Source organism: Parambassis ranga, unplaced genomic scaffold (assembly GCF_900634625.1).
Source record: "Parambassis ranga unplaced genomic scaffold, fParRan2.1 scaffold_21_arrow_ctg1, whole genome shotgun sequence".
Taxonomy (NCBI): Eukaryota; Metazoa; Chordata; class Actinopteri; family Ambassidae; genus Parambassis; species Parambassis ranga.
This window is the reverse complement of record NW_021144767.1, coordinates 8,188,544-8,206,005: the sequence shown is the minus strand read 5'-3', so window position 1 is coordinate 8,206,005 and position 17,462 is coordinate 8,188,544. Positions and strand designations below refer to the sequence as shown.

At 43.4% G+C, this 17,462-nt stretch overlaps 1 protein-coding gene across 1 annotated transcript in view; it reads left to right on the top strand.

Moving 5' to 3' along the window:
- The window catches only part of tbc1d32 (TBC1 domain family, member 32), a 52,445-nt gene extending 45,564 nt beyond the window's left edge, over positions 1 to 6,881 (top strand). The window contains exons 33-34 of the mRNA XM_028398404.1: positions 384 to 572; positions 6,599 to 6,881. Of these exons, the coding sequence (XP_028254205.1) occupies positions 384 to 572; positions 6,599 to 6,718 (309 nt within the window). The 3' untranslated portion in view covers positions 6,719 to 6,881. The remainder of the gene's footprint in view (positions 1 to 383; positions 573 to 6,598) is intronic.
- The last annotated feature ends 10,581 nt before the right edge of the window (positions 6,882 to 17,462 follow it).

Below are 17,462 nucleotides of genomic sequence, written 5' to 3'. Positions count from 1 at the left end.
AAAAAAAAGAGTCGTTCTGAAAAGCTGAGTCAGCAGATGATGTAAATGCAGACTCCAGACACAGACTTTGTAGTTCTTTGACTGGTTTCCTCCTGGTTGTATATATATATAAAGCCAGGAGTGACTAAGCGTTTCCTTTAGAATGACAATTACCTCTCATTGAATCTCATTGTGTTGTAAATGAGGCCTATTGATGTCTGTCTTACTCTGCTGTATTATCTTTTGTAAGCAACACTTATTGTCATTTGCACTACCATGTTTTTTTTAATTGCCTGTAATGGATACCATAATTTAATCTTAATTGTAGTCCTGGCGGTGTCATTATTTGGTGTCTGAATTTGTAATCATAATAATAAGATGCTTTTTTGTTTTTTTAACCACAGATGTGCCTCCATTGGTTGACGCAGTGTTTCTGGAACTACCTGGACTGGACTGAAATCTGCAACTACATCTGCACTTGTGTGGTGATGGGCCCGGACTACCAGGTTTACATGTGCGTGGCCATATTCAAACACCTGCAGCCGGACATCCTGCAGCACACGCAGTCCCAGGAGCTGCAGGTCGTCCTAAAGGTCAGTAAAGTCTCAGTAGTTTATTCACGAACCTGCACCTCTATAGGTTTATAATTGCAGAGAAATATTTAAAGAAAAGAGTTGTTTTTTTCTGACTTTCTAGGATCCCTCTTATTCAGGTTTTACAGGAGTACATTGGGATTTAAGTGGGCGCTGCCAAAATGGCGACTACAAAAACCTGTTGCCAGACCTGTCAATGTTTTATGATCTAAAGCATCTGTGGTACACTCAAAGCAGGCCTTGCATAGTTAAAAGCATGTTTGGCCTTTAAAGTCTACAAAGGTAACATCACATGGACTATGAAGGTCACAGTGGGCAGTGTTAAATGGTCCGACCTCCAAAAACTATCCTGATGTCATTCACACCTCAGTCCTGCTTCCATGTGTTTTTTTAGACAGAAGTCTCCTGGTGACCATTCAAACAAAGCATCTGTTTTTGTACTGGTCTGTACACTGTCCAAACATCCATCCATTTTAAACTGCTTATCCGGGGCCGGGTTGCGGGGGCAGCAGACTAAGCAGAGACGCCCAGACTTCCCTCTTAGCGGACACTTCTTCCAGCTCTTCCGTGGAAATCCCAAGGTGTTCTCAAGCCAGCCGAGAGACATAGTCTCTCTACAGCGTCCTGGGTCTTTCCCGGGGTCTCCTCCCAGTGGAACATGCCCAGAACACCTCCCCCAGGGAGGCGTCCAGGAGGCATCCGAAACATATGCCCGAGCCACCTCAGCTGACTCCTCTCGATGTGAAGCTTTACTCTAGTGCCCGGCCACCCTTCGAAGGAAACTCATTTCGGCCGCTTGTATTGGCGATCTCATTCTTCATGACCATAGGTGAGGCTAGGAGCGTAGATTGACCGGTGTCTGTACACTGATGATGATCATTTCATCAAGAACTGACTATCAGCAGCACCTGCTGCAGCTCAGCTAAATAAACCCTATGGAGGCAGTAAGGGGAGACTTAGACAAAGATTTTCACCAGTCACGGTCTTCTAATATAGAAAGCAGCCTGAACATTGACATGAGGCGCTCATCATCGTTACTCATTAAGTGTTTCAATTGGTCTCGTCTCTGCCTGATAGCTTGTCTGTTAACACCGCTGACAGTTTTTTTGTGAATAAAAGATCAGTTATGGAGGCTTTATCTGAGGAAGTTCCTCTAATGAGCTGTACCATCAGATACTTGTGCAAAGAGGCAGGCTTTGAGTGTGTGTTTGTGGGTGTCAGAGAGAAACTTATGCAACCCCCGTCCTGAGTTGAACTGTAAAAACAAAACTTTGAGGGTTTTGGATCCAAAAGGCCTTATCATGTCCTCTGTCTCTCTGTGGGAACAATGAGAAGGGAGTGTTTTACCCAGACAGCCGAGGTATTAGAGGATTTTATTTTATTTTATTTAAACATTTTTCACACACTCTTGCTCTCTTCTACACTCATTCAGATTCACTAGGGGGTATATCTATATTTCATCTTAATTAAAATTTGAAAAGGCAAATGACTCGTTACAATCGCTCCCAGTCCAGCCGGAGTTAACCTGCGGTGAAGCTTAAGTGGTGAAAGGAAAAGCAGACAGAATGACTCAGAGGCTACACGAAACCACCATTTTTATTTCCTTTTAACATGTCCCGTTTTTAAAAGGGGGGCTGACATCATTGGTTGAAATCAGTCTTACTATGTCCCTCAGTCCTCAGTTATCATCATCATCACTTAAAGGCCTGGACACATTTAAAAACACAGAGTCTGTTTGAGGGTTCAACATCGGCTAGAAAGTGTTGACATTTAAGTGTAGTGCACAAAATGGATTAAGTTTGTGTAGCTAATTAGCAGCGTAGCTCCTTTCACTTGACTTAACACAAGGAGCCAGTGTTTGTAAATGCATCCCTGAACAAACTGTGATTGTCCTGTTTGAAACAGAGAGGTTTTATAGCTGAGCTTTAGCACTAGCCTAACAGTTAGCTCACCACTTTGTAGCGTGCCTGCTGCTTAACTTAACCCATCCTTTTTAAAGGGAATTTATAGTATAATGTCTAAAGATTTTTCACATACAAAGGAGGAAGGATTGTTTGTATTGATTGTTTTAGTCGAGTATCCTGCCGAATATTTTCAGAGAGTAATCAGTTAACATCGATTTTTACATTTTTGAACAACAATACTATTGCACAATGCATGACAGACCTGTTCAAAGCAAGCAATTGGCTTTTATATTTGAAAAACAAACAGGTTTGTAAATCTTTTATTGGTCATCAGAGCTAAGTCATTTTATTGCAACGCCCATACCCATGTAATGCCACCGATTCTGACATTGCAAAAATGGGCGTGTGTGTGTTTAAGGAGTTAGTTTAGGCATGGTTTACTACCTAATTTCCCCACAACATTAGCTCTAGGCCATAGTCATCCAGACTGTTATTAGACTCCCACAAATGCATATGTTTTAACTATTGCTGTTGACTTTAGCTCAATTAGCAATCATGTTAAATAAGCTAACGCCAGCATTTACTGGAGAGCGTCCAGTGGAAGAATGACATCACCTTGTGCCGGTCTGGTTGAGCTGGTCTTTCTATAACTGGATGCGTTTTGTTTAGATGCTGGAGCATTGATGATCCTGACTGCTTTTGCTTTGATGAAGGCTTCGCACACTCTTTGCAAACTCTCCAGACAGCTTCATGAGGTCGTCACCTGGAATGGCTCTCCAGTGGTTTTCTCAGAATTGTTGAAGCTGCTTTGCATCTCGGTTGGGTTTAAGTCAGGTGATCGTGGATGCCAGCTCAGCCGACGCTGACAAGCTTTTAGCTTAACTTTTAGCAGGTTGTGTATATGCTACAAAGCACAACTAATGATGTAAAGGCCACATAAGGTCAGCTAAATCTATGAGGATCACGGTCCTATCCCAAGAGATTATTATTATTCTGTGGTTCCATCATCCACCTCCCTTCACCTCCTAAGGTTTGTGTTTCATTCCAGTCATTTTCATTGCAGACATTTTAAACGTTACTCCTCTCTGTGGCGGTGAACACTGCAACTGTGTCCTTTTCAGAATTCTTTTCATTCAAACCTAATAAAAATGGATGAAGTGCATCAGGGTGCCTTCAAGAGTCACTAACCCATAATGTTTTCTTTTCAACTAACCCATAAAACCCTGCATGCTTTGAGAAACATTCCCGTCCCATCTCATTTCTGTGCCTCACTGAATATTAACGCCACCCATTTATCATGTGAGGGCAAGCTTAAGAAGGACAGAAATCTCTGCTAATTAATACAATAATGAGCGTACCTAATGAGCTCATAAGCGTTAATTATTATATCGTAATTGTGTGTAATGTTAAATAGCCCGAAACGCTCGACATCGGCACTGAGCGTATTTGGCCTTGAACTTGGGTTAGTTAGAAACTTACTCCAACACTGTCCTGTCCTTTTTTTCCACCCTCATTTTTTCAATGCTCTCAGACAAAATAAGACCAAAAATACCCGTCTTATCTCTGTTCTCCTTCCCGGCTGTTTAACTGTGTCAGCAGCCAGCCCGATAAACAAGCGGCCTGAGAAACTTGAGTGCTGATGGTTCTTCAGGATTAATCTCCGTCCTCATAATCTGGCCTTAAAATTCTCATTACATCCCGTAGCTTCACACATACTGTAGTGTACTGACTGACAAAAAACAAATACAAAATATGAATTTAGAAGAGCTTTGAAGTTAGCTTGCGCCGATGACACTTCAATCACTCCAGTCTCATCTGTAAACTCAAATTAAAAGGAGATTTCTGTCTTCTGTAGTGGGTGAGGCATTGCCGAGTCCTCCGTCAGATAGAGACATTTGTTCCAGAGGTTACGCACTCCCCTCTGAAGCACCAGTCCTCCACGGTCTAGACTAAAAGCTGTCACTACATGTGCACTTCTCTAAATTCCACTCCTCTGTGGTATTTCATTGCTTAACAGTCTTTGTTTAGTTGGTTATTTCAAGGGTCACAGGGTGAAGCTAAAGGGTAGTGAGGTCATTTCAAGGGTAGAAAAACTCAACACAAAAGTATGTTGAATATTTTGACTTTCTTGGTTCAGGCCCATGAACTATTCAAATATCAACAATCTGAGCAGAGAGGACACATTACAAGCGATTTCGGCTGCCGCACCTTTTTCCAGTCTTACATTACAGTCGGTCCTCACCAGGAAAACATAAGGCCCTGATAATGGAACATGTGGATATTTCTGTGTGCATTTATGGAGGGGTGAGACAAATAACAGGGAACGATTTTCCTTGTAAAATGTTACTAGTGTTATAAATACATGACACACTTCTTGATGATCTTTAAGAACCTTACCTTTTTTGCATGCCTAATCTTAACCAGTGGGTTTAATGCTTCACTGCAACCACAGCTCATGATGTCAGGTGGTCTCAAACCCCAGACCCCTGTCCCTAACCTCTCAACTGTTGATTGGTTGACGTCGGGCCGTCAGCATAAGCGTAGCCCTGTGTCGTATAGCAGCAATTCATTCGTTTGTATTGTTAGCACAAACATAGCTATGTGTTGAATGTTTGGGGATGTATTACCAAATGAATTTGGTGTTGTGTGGATGTGTCTAGTGCTAGCACTTAAAGAATGCTTGGCTCGTGATTGGATGAACAGATCAGTCTCCATCTGACACACAAACAGTGTTTTTCATACATGTAAAATTTCAGCCTTATTAGAGCTAAATGATCGGACTCCAGTCACCGTGTCCTTTTGTGTTCTTTACCTGCACAAATGAACATGATTCAGGAGCCTTGGCCCTGGTTGATAACAGATGGAATCACAGTGTATTGATATTCTGAACATCCTCCATGTGTAGCTTTCCTCGGGCTGCTAATTGACGATGCCACTCAGTCTGCAGCGCAGTCACCTTTATTTGCTCTGCTTGCAGTGTTTGCATTGCCCCGGGAAGGTTGGGCTGTTGCAGTGACAGGTGTACGCCTAAGCTCAGGCAGCTGAAAGTTCCCGACGGAACAAATGAGCCAAATAAATGTTCTTTTGTCTTGTCTGATCTGCGTCTCCTGGTTCAGCTGTGGCTGCTTATTACCATACATCCTGTTCATGTGTGTGTAACTGTGTCATGTTTTTAACTTGATTTCCTGCGACTGTGAAGCAGATTGATTGTAAAGCGTTTTAATGGAAAGCTGATATAACTAATATATCTGTGGATGCTCTCATTCATCCAGGTCCAAAATGATATAACTAAATATTCACATGAAGCATCTTATGGCTCCTGTGGCCATGTTTTATTCCGTTTTGTGTGGGAAAATTCTATTTCATCTAGTAATGTAGTCTATGGACTACGTTGTACTGGATAAATTGGAGCCCAGCATTAATCGAGCAAGACTCATTGGTACCTCAGCCCATGTTTCATCCTCGATCTCAATGTCAGGCTCACCTTCCCAGGCTTAACTTTAACAGTATTTGTATCTAGAGTGCCTACGAAGTAGCAAACCAGCCCTGAGATTAAGTGTTTTGTTTCAAGTGGGAATGTGAACAAAGTATTATTTTCAGATGGTGATTCATATGACTTGATAGTCTGTCGCATGTAAATGATTCTATTTTTTGTTGGTGCCTTAAATCTTTATGGCATTATGGCATTCAGTGTGAGCAGCAAAGTAAGAATTTCATCGTACAGGGAAACCAGTTTCCTTACTGTGCTTATGACAAGAAACGCTTTGAATCTTCAGAGAATATTCACTTGTTCATTTATTTTATCACCCTTTAAAATGCTTCACCCACACCTGTTCAGCATCAGTGGAACCAAATGCAAAGCAAAGGTTTCAGAGGTTGAAATATGCTACAGAGCATAGATAAAGTAATGCCGTAATGTCTCCCGCAGGTTTTGAAGCTAAGTGTGGAGGCTGTCACTCGCTCTTGGTTAATCTAAAAATAGAGAAAAAAGGTGGATTGTGAACAGACACACGCAGATACTGATCTGAGATGGCGCCCACGTGTCAGTCAAAGCATCAAAATGTTTGCTGCTGATACCTCTCTTTAATCCGAGATCCTCTTCTTCATCCTTTCCACCTACAGGAGGAGCCAATCCAGGACTTCAAGATCAGCAGCTACATGGAGTTTATGCTACAGCTGGAGCGCAGCTACAGGAACGTTGTTCTCACCGACATGAAAACAATCAAAAATCCGGTAGAGTAACAAACAACCAGTGTTGGGGAGTAACAGGTTACATGTATAGACGTTACCTAGTTAGAATACAAAATGTATGTAAACTGTATTCTGTTGAGAGATGGTAATCAGAATACAGTTACATTGTTGAAATCAGTGGATTACACGACGGTACTATTTTTTCACTCTGCTGGATGAAACAAGTCAAATCATTGTCTTCTTACAACAAAGATCTTGTTTACAGCAGATGTCTGACTCCTTATCGCTTGTCTCATTGTGTGGTCATATACGCGTGTATCACAGTGAATAGTCATTGGAGTGAGAGCTCTTACCGTCAATACAACATCTTTGATCAAAGCTAAAGTTTTTGGTTCATGTCAGCAAACTGCACAGAAAGCTGCAGCTGCGGGGACAGAGAGGACAGAGAGGACAGAGAGGACAAAGCAGCCGGACTGATGGGGGTCAGTCTGAGGATGAAGCGCTGCATGCTTAATGCTCCTCAGTCATGATGCCGGCACACTGTTAGCGTCACTTGAAGGAGTGAACTTGTTAGCTGTCAGCTGCTAGCTAACGCTGTCCAAAACTGAGGCTGATTAACATTTAAGTAGGAACGTGTTGCTTGCAGTCAGCTTTACGTGGTAAAATGGGTCTGTTTGATGTACGATGTACTATTTTTTTGTGTATAAATTTACTTTGGGTTACGTTGTTTAAAAAATATATTCTGTCATCATCACGTTCTGTTTCTCTAAACAGAAGAACATTGATGTGATGCAGTCAGCTGGAACAGTCTGGACATTTTTATTGAATGTTTTATAGCGCCCTCTGTAGTCAGCAGGGGCTGATCACTGCACTCTATCACTTTAAATGCAATTCAATGTGTGAGTAATCCAAGTATTCAGAATACCTTACTCTGATTAAGTAATGTAACGGAATACATTACTAATTATGTTTTAGGGCCTGTAATCTGTATTCAGTAACTGAATACTTTTTAAAAGTACTCTTCCCAACACTGACTACAGGAGCATATCTTTTCATGACGTGCGGTGATCTGTCATGTGACCCTTTTCATGACTGTAAAGGATGTAATTACTGTATAATGTTCACGTGCAGCTCCTGGTTAGGTGTCAACTTTTGGAAATGTTTGTTTTGTTTTGTATTTATTTTTGTCTAAATGTAAATATCTGAATTTCTGAGATCTTTTGTATGTGTCCTGTTTGTGACTTATAAAGAGAAGCACCTGATCTGTTGCTATATGTCTATATTTTCTTAACCTACTGAAGAATCAATGACTGGTGAAGCAGGTTGGTGGCACTTCATGACCTGACAACCAAACAGCTTTAGAAAAACAGAGCTCTACAGGGTGGAGCAACCACATCCCATCACGTGATCAGAAATCGGGCCCGATTACGTGTTTTCAGGCTCGATCGGAATCAGATGCTGCCTCCCAGTCAGGACTCGGATATATATGCATTAGGTGTATGAATGACTCTCTGCCCTGTTGTCTAGGGGTATGATTGTCGCCTTGGGTGTGAGAGGTCCTGGGTTCGAGAGTCCGATGAGCCGTTTCCCAGTCTGGGGATGGATGAAGTATTTATAGTCTGCTGCAATGCGCTTTGGCCCATTTAATGTATTGTGCCCCATAAGCAGGCGAGGTGCAGGACGGCACAGCCAAGATAGCAATGAGTGATGTGCCATCGGCCTTTGTAGAGAACCCTAAAAGTATCGGATCGGGACTCGGTATCGGCAGATACTCAAATTCAAATGACTTGAGGGCAAACAAACCTGCTCGGGACATCCCTACTTTAAATGTTATGTGCCAGATTTTGATTCGCAGTCACCCAGGATTTTTTGTCATTCAGTGAGTTTTAAGCAGATAATTGGACTTGTTCGAGTTCCTTGAAGACGTTTTGCTGTTCCTCCGAGCAGCTTTTTCAGTCCCTAACCCAGCAGCGGAACGTCTTCAAGGAACTCTATCAAGTCCAGTTGAATTTGAGTCTATATGTGGTCACACTTGGTATCAGACTTTCAGCTGAAATGCCCAAGTGGAAGTATCAACGCAGCACAAACCAACAGGTGTCCTCACAGTCCTTCTTTTTACACACATTCCGGCTCCATGGATGCGAGCTGCGGCTCACATCATTAATGCCAGGACACAGAAGAATGCATCACACGCTTGTGTTAGGTACTTATGCAGGTCTTTGTATGAGGACGGTGGTATCATTGTGATAGAGCCTCATTAGTAACCACAGGCTTCTCTCTCTCTCTCTCTCCACTGCGGTCCTGTTGTCCCTCTTCAGACACACTGAGACCTGAATAATAAATGAGCTCATCACGTCCATCCATCGCTCTCACAAAACACAGTGGTGTTTACATATGCACAGCTTTACACACAGAGTGGAGAGTTTGGACCTTAAAGCACTACTGCTTTGTTTGGCCACTAGGGGGCTCCATAGAAGACCAGACAACACAAACACATCTGACATTTTAGCCTTGTGCAGTAAACAGTCTGGTGAAAGGTTAGCCAAATACACGTTACTTCGCATATTGATCTTTTTTGTGCTTTGAATTGTGTTTTTATTCTTTTATTGCTAAAGCGTGTCCAAATTTGAAGTTTGGCTCGTACTGTTGTAAAGGTGTCAAATGCAGGGAGAGTTAGACTGAGAACTTTAAATACATTTTTAGGGTCAGCCATCATTGGTGATTCTGGAATCCCTCTCCCTCTGGCCTGGTGATTAATAGAGAGCACCTCCCCCACCAATCAGCTGTCAGCCTGTCGCTCACCCAACCAATCACGGCTTAGCGGAAACTGTTAACATCTCCTCCAGCTGCCTTCCAGATCGACTCTGCCAACCCTCCTCCACCACCAACCCAGGCACCGCCAGAGCCACGCCAGTTCAAGACCTCCTCTCTCCTGCTCTCCAGCCTTCTCCACCCCCACTGGGGGGTGGAGCGTGAGTGCAAGAAGCTTGAATTTGTATGGCCCTTCCTGGTCACCATAACATGCAGACATCAGGTTAGTAACTGATAAAAAACCCAACTGTAAAACAGATGGAGGTGAAGATGTAGCTGACTTTCTCTGCAGTTTGACACAAAATGGAAGCCTCACTGAATCAGCTGTGTGCTCCTCGGCCTCTGTGATGTTAAAGCCTGAGACGCTTTACGTCCTCTATCGATCCTTGTTTTCGCCTCCGACAGACTGCTTTATGGAAAAGTTAATGTCAGGCTGAGACCAGATGTCGCTGGTTGCTCTAGTTATTTATGTATTTATTTTTATCTCTCAAACTCTTTGAGAGGAGATAGCAGAGGAGAAGAGGGAGTATTATTCTCTGTCAGCGGTTGGTGGGACTTCAGTGCAGCCTGGTATTAGAAACGTCTGTCAGCAAGCGTTTCCATCAGCTGAATCCATAGCGGGCGCTGCGAGAGAGACCAGAGAGCAGGAGATTGATTTAGTGGGAGAGACAGCGCTGGGCTGTAATCTGTCAATGTTGAAGAGGATCTAGGACTTTTTGTTCTTCTCAGGATGTGAGAGCTGGACTTTGCTGAGCGTTCCAAACTGCACAAACTTCAGCCAACGTCTGACCCCGTTGATACACACTGACACACAACATGCACTGTAGACTGCAGCATGTACATCCAGTCAGTGTCTCCCCCTGCTGGTGGAGGTGCCTCAGAATACAGTGTGAGCAAAGGAAGAAGACGTTCCTGTATCTGCTGTAACATGAACTTTTTCAATGCCCCGCCCATTTAAGTCCATCAGAGAAATGGATGTGTGATGATCAGCCAGCACGCTTACATCATCTTATCGGGGATTGGACTGGGTGCCTGCAGCTAACAGGTCTCCCTCCTTCATGCTGTAGCTACGTCTTCCTTCATGAATAATTACTGAGAACATTTTTTGGCAAGATGTCAGAAACCTCAGTTAGTCTCCGAAGTCTTTTTTTAAGAGTCTTCATTTGGAGCTTTAAAAACTTTTCATGGATGTTTGAGATTTGATTTCGCCAGAAGCTCGCTGGATGGAGCCACAGGCTTGCCACTGTTGGGACACCAAGTTTGAAGAGCTGCTGAACACTCAACTGAGGCTTCTTAGCTTTCCTGCACACATACATTCAGTCTGCTGACTTTAGCCCAGCATGTAACTGTAACTAAGTAACATAAGATATCCATCAGCTGTCAGCTTCCAAACAATTCAGTACACAGCAGCAGTGTGTTCTGCCTTAAGAGAGCTGCACCTTATTTAATCCACGTGTCATGTTATCTGCTTGTACCTGCAAACTGAACAGTAATTAGACTGTCACTCACAACTTCCAGCCAATTAAAAGTAGCTCAATGAAATGTTAACTAGTCATGTTAGAAAGTTTGTACCGCTTCTGTTCTGTACACCAGTCTGAGAGGTGGACTGAAATCCATCCAGATATATCCGGATTCACGTTTTTCAGACTCTTCTTCTCCTCTCTCTCTCCTTCATCCTCTCTGTCCTGTCTCCCTCTTCTTCTCCTCTCTCTCTCCTTCATCCTCTCTGTCCTGTCTCCCTCTTCTTCTCCTCTCTCTCTCCTTCTTCCTCTCTGTCCTGTCTCCCTCTTCTTCTCCTCTCTCTCTCCTTCATCCTCTCTGTCCTGTCTCCCTCTTCTTCTCCTCTCTCTCTCTCCTTCATCCTCTCTGTCCTGTCTCCCTCTTCTTCTCCTCTCTCTCCTTCATCCTCTCTGTCCTGTCTCCCTCTTCTTCTCCTCTCTCTCTCCTTCTTCCTCTCTGTCCTGTCTCCCTCTTCTCCTCTCTCTCTCTCCTTCATCCTCTCTGTCCTGTCTCCCTCTTCTTTTCCTCTCTCTCTCTCCTTCATCCTCTCTGTCCTGTCTCCCTCTTCTTCTCCTCTCTCTCCTTCATCCTCTCTGTCCTCTCTCCCTCTTCTTCTCCTCTCTCTCTCTCCTTCATCCTCTCTGTCCTGTCTCCCTCTTCTTCTCTCCTCTCTCTCTCCTTCTTCCTCTCTGTCCTGTCTCCCTCTTCTTCTCCTCTCTCTCCTTCATCCTCTCTGTCCTGTCTCCCTCTTCTTCTCCTCTCTCTCTCTCCTTCATCCTCTCTGTCCTGTCTCCCTCTTCTTCTCCTCTCTCTCCTTCATCCTCTCTGTCCTGTCTCCCTCTTCTTCTCCTCTCTCTCTCCCCTTCATCCTCTCTGTCCTGTCTCCCTCTTCTTTTCCTCTCTCTCTCTCCTTCATCCTCTCTGTCCTGTCTCCCTCTTCTTCTCCTCTCTCTCCTTCATCCTCTCTGTCCTGTCTCCCTCTTCTTCTCCTCTCTCTCTCTCCTTCATCCTCTCTGTCCTGTCTCCCTCTTCTTCTCCTCTCTCTCTCTCCTTCATCCTCTCTGTCCTGTCTCCCTCTTCTCCTCTCTCTCTCTCCTCCATCCTCTCTGTCCTGTCTCCCTCTTCTTCTCCTCTCTCTCCTTCATCCTCTCTGTCCTGTCTCCCTCTTCTTCTCCTCTCTCTCCTTCATCCTCTCTGTCCTGTCTCCCTCTTCTTCTCCTCTCTCTCTCCTTCATCCTCTCTGTCCTGTCTCCCTCTTCTTCTCCTCTCTCTCCTTCATCCTCTCTGTCCTGTCTCCCTCTTCTTCTCCTCTCTCTCTCTCTCTCTCTTATGAGCCAGGTCTTGTTAAAGGGAGTTTTTCCATGCCCCTGTTGTTAAATCGGGCTTGAGGGTCCCCCGTTATGAAGGTCCTGCTGTTAAAGGGTGTCTGCTTTTAAGTGCTTGCTTGGAGTTTCTGTAAAGCACCTAGAGACAAGTTCAAGTAAACAGTTGTAAAAGATGCCAGACAAATAGTATTGAATTATATATATATATATATATATATTTCCTCTCCACAGCTATGGTTGACAGTGGGTAGAAGGTTTTTTCTTTTTGGCTTCATTTTTACTAATTAAATAATGTGAAAAAAGTTACATGTTCATTTATACTTGTTTTTTGCACAAATACCGAGTCCCCCTAGGATAAGATGATTTTCATTGTGTTTTCCACAGACACAGAAACATAGAATATGAAGGAGGGGTGGCTGTTCAGGTATTAATTGTACACAGGTAGACTGGCCAAACTCATTAAAGCTGCACAAAGCTAAATGAACCGTGTGTGCACCACCCTGCAGTGTGAAGAAGGAAGCTTGTTGATATTTAGCGAAGGATCCTCAGAGCGCCGCTAAATTATTGGACATATTTGACTTCTGCTGAAGCTCGGTGGAGCTGAGAGCTCCTGTGGGACACAGGCTGCAGTCTGCTGAGCTTTGAGGCATGATGAGCCCTGTGCTGGACTGTAAGAGCTCCATAAAACTTTCAGAAGTGGACTCACTAAATCTGAGAGATCAAGACGACATAACTGCAGTACATGAGTGGGCACATGAAATCTAAAATGAGGTGCTACAGTGGAAGGGAGAAGGCTGAACCACCACGTGTATGAATAAAACTTTAAACTGATTCCTGTGTATGATATCAAAGCTGCAAATCCTTCTGGTTGTATGACCGTTTATTACACATACAATGCTGTATAATGATGTTCATCTACATGCATGTGCATTATCAGCATGTGTGTGGATTATTCTGTATGATGATATAATGTATATATGTATGTGTATATATATATATATATATATATATATATATATATATATATATATATATATATATATATATATATATATATATATATATATATATATCGAACCTGCAGTCTCTGCAGTCTGCAGTCTCTGCAGTCACGACCATAGACTATATATATAGTCTATGGTCGTGACTGCAGAGTCGCAGGTTCGAGTCCGGCGTGTTCCAAAAAAAAAAAAGAAAACACTCAAAAGGTGTCATTTTGCTGCTTCGCTTTGATTTGATCGCCCTCTGTTTACCATGACCTGCACATTTCCTTCCACGCAGCCAATCGACGGCTTCATTTGAACATAATTGGCTGTTTATTTCAATTAGCGGCGAAAACCTCATTATCGGAGCGGGTGTGTGCGACTCGACCTCAGAAGGGGTAACGTGGTTTTCGAGATGATGACTGTAATGGCAACCTTTTTACAGTATAATGATCTGTTGTGCTGTTGATCTTGATTATGGACTTTTCAAACTGACAGCAAGCAATTTGAAGCAGATAATTGGTGGTAATTAGGGCTGATTAGGCAGAGACGAGGACACACCTCGCAGCATGAAGGTGTCTCCGAACACTTTTCTTTTCACGCGCTGCGCCGTTATCTTCGCTGCCTTTTTATCTCGCAGATGTTCGCTCTGCACTCATTTGTAAGTGTCAGTGATTCCTTGATTATACTCAACTTTTTTCATTGTCTGATTCTGATCTTCTGCTTCTTCTTCTTATCTTATTGTTGTGTGCTTTTTCTTGTAGTTCTGGTGAATGATGCACATTGTTTCCATCCGCTGCAATGCTTTTGTTTGCAGATTCTCTGCAGCACTTTAGTAGCCACAGATGACATGTTTTGATCATTTGGTATGCTGTGTTGGGGCTTTAGGGGGGGGGGGGGGTGTGCATTAGCATTTCCATTTGTTACAGTCAATATTTTTACACAGTGCAGTGGATTGTTCAGTGTGTGTCTGATGACTCTGGGGGATACTGTATATGCAAAAAAAATGTCTACAGATCTTTGAATTTGATTTACTATTGATTCTAAATCTGCAGCGAGTGGCGACAGAAGCTCCCCTCCACCTCCTCTCTGTTGTTCTTTAATTTAAAGTGTGGCCCTCTCTCGTTTAGAATGCATGCTACAGGCTTTTCCCTGAGTCCCCCGCCGCTATCAACCCTGCCGCCTGTCAGACAGTCTGAAAGAGACAGCAGGAGAGACGATGGGAATTATAATTCACGCTTGCACCCCCACCACCCCCAGCCATGCATCCATTCCTTGGATTTGCAGAGCAAAATCAAGAGTTGGCTTCCTAAATCCTCCTAAGTCCATTACCATCCGTGGTCTGCTGGTACATGAAGCTGCCTCCTGGCAGCTTCATGTACCAGCAGACAGAGGGACAGACTGTAGAAACCTTATGTGTCCGCATTACCAAGGAAATTGGCCTTGCTGATTGACTTTGCCGAAATCCTTGAAAGCAATCACTCTTTAAAATTACCTTCACGACTAAATGTGCAGCCAGTTTCATTTTATACCAATACGGATACATTCATTAGGCGTCAACACAACCAAAAGCTGTGCCTCATTAGGCTGGACAGTATCCCAGTCTACCCGAGTCCTGGCAATAGTAAGAGGACTCAGTGATTTAATTAACATTCTGTTTTCTAATAAAATATTCAATTATGCCTGCTGCTGCTCCTCCCAACCTGTCTGCTGTGTCTGTGATGCAAGCTCTCTGAGGGGAAGGGGATAGAAATGTCTGATCCTAGTCAAGATGAAGTCATAAATCTGACCAAGAGTCCATATTTATCGCAATTTCCCCATTGTGGGGACAACAGTGGCGCAGTGGTATAGCAGGGTTGTCTAGTAACCGGAAGGTTGGTGGTTTGATCCCAACTCCTCTCTAGTCACTGTTGTGTGTTCTTGGGCAAGACACTTCACCCTAGCCTGTGGCGCGCCTTGCTAGTCATTGTATGACACTGCTTGGCAGCAGCCGTAAAGAATTTCCCTCTGGGATTAATACAGTATCTAAAATAAAAAAAATAAAGGTTTTCTTAATCTTAATCTTAATCTTAATCCATACATATGACCCCTAAACATCATTTTAATCTAGAGATGATTTAACCTTTTGTATAAAAGGTGGCTGAATATACATATGAACTTGATATAGATGAAGATTAATAAATGACATTTTCCACTAAGCTATTGTTGGCTAAAAAAGGAGGAAGTAATGTGGAAGTGACCGTGCAGACTTACCTCTCTTCCTATGGTTCCTATATTAGTGTCCTTTTCCAACATGGCAGCGCCTGTAAGCCTGATATTTTGGCCCTCAGTTGATGGAGGAAGAACCTCGTCCATCTTTATATCCAGTCTATGATTTCTGCTGTGTAGCTGGACATTTTAACATGTAGTTCTCAAGTAATCAACTTTAAAATTGGTGCCTGCCTCTAGTGGCAGTTTGAGGAAGTGCAGTTTTTGTTTCAGCGTTTGGACGTACACTCTCCATACACTTGTTTAGAACAAGCACAGCTCATAGTTTGTAGTGAACATTTAGTCAAATGTATGAATCGAATTTGCTAAACTAACTTGAAGAAAAGAAAAGAGGCAACAGACTTTATAGAGGTGATAATCACCACCTCAGAGTCTGATCATTAGCTTCTGGTTGCTAACCTGGTGCAGGTTGGAGTAGATTTATTAGAGCTTTTCAGACTGATTAGCATGTGTGCTGTGTATTACTCAACCTTAATTAGAGAATAATTACTCATGTTCAGAGGAGAACAGTTGTTTGATGTTAATGGCATCCTGCAGAGTTTTTGACTACTGGTGGTGCAGAGAAATCAGTGTTTTACCCCCCATCGTTTGTGCCTCATGTTCTCCCAGCAAGTAAATGAGGACGCTCTGTAGGTCAGAGTAATGAACGCTGACAGGTGATGGTGGAAACGAGATGATGAAAAGAGGCATTTAGCGCTCGAAACTGTGTTTTGTACAACAAGCGGAGAGTGTTTTGAGTATGTACTTTAATCTTGACATGACTTCATTAGGAGGTGCACAGCTTTTTAGACCAACACACCACAGCTCCGCGGTAACTTCACCTTTTAGTGGCCTATCAACCTACTGTCACAGGTATTATAACTAATCTCACTTAATCCTCTTTACAGCTAAGCTGCCATTTAGAGGGATGTCAGGGAGTTCAGTGTTTCCACTGCTTGATTATGCACTTAACAAGATTCACTCACCACTGATATTCATCTTGATATTTGTTTTACCGACAGCAAATTAAAGGATTTCTTCCGACGGTTCATTCATGTGTTTGCAGTGTAATTCAATCCAACACCAAATCCATTCAAACATGATAGATTGTAATATTTCAATCAGGTGATTGGATGGGAGTACATTTAGTGTGATACAAATAAGTGGAATGTGCTTTGGTGTTTTAGACCTCGATGCGATGACCACATCAAAAGGGGGAAAGAAGTAGGAGAGGCCCTTTGAATCAGATGTCCCCCCAGGGGTCTAGACCTATTGGTGGTGGTGGGAAAGGCTGGAGAGCAGGCGAGAAGAGGCCTTGAACTGTCGTGAATCTGGTGGTGCTTGGGGTGGAGGTGCTCTCTATTAATCACCTGGGAGAGAGAGGGAGAGCGAGGGGCGAGATAGAGAGAGAGAGTGGAGAGTGAGATATCGGGGAGGCGGATAGAGAGAAGATTGGTGAATGGCAGGCTTTAATCAATGAGGAGATCAGAGTCTGTCTGATGTTGGTTTACAGTCAGTCTGTATATGGAGGCCCCACTGAATCTTTGCCTGATCATTGTCAACCACCTTCTGAGGTGTAGTACTGCATTAAAAGTGGGGCCTCCTCAAATTATATTATAGCACCTTCTGAGCTGCTGTTTTGTGCGTCTTTTACAAAGGCTGCACCTGGGGTGCTGACTGGCATTGTAGATCCCAAGCGGCTAGTTCCTGTGCTTCTTCCCTCTTGGGTTTCTGCTGCCTAAGGTATAATCAGCCTCAGGCTGCAGGGTTTGGGATGAAACCCTGTGCATTTTGAGGAGTTCTCATCTTGATGTGAGTGGTCTTGTGTCCTCCTCAGGCCAGCTTATTGGTCATCGGGGTATCTGAGTAGGTGTTGATTGCTGCGTTACCGGTGGCCTCTTCATGGTTCCCATTTGCCTGCAGTATTAT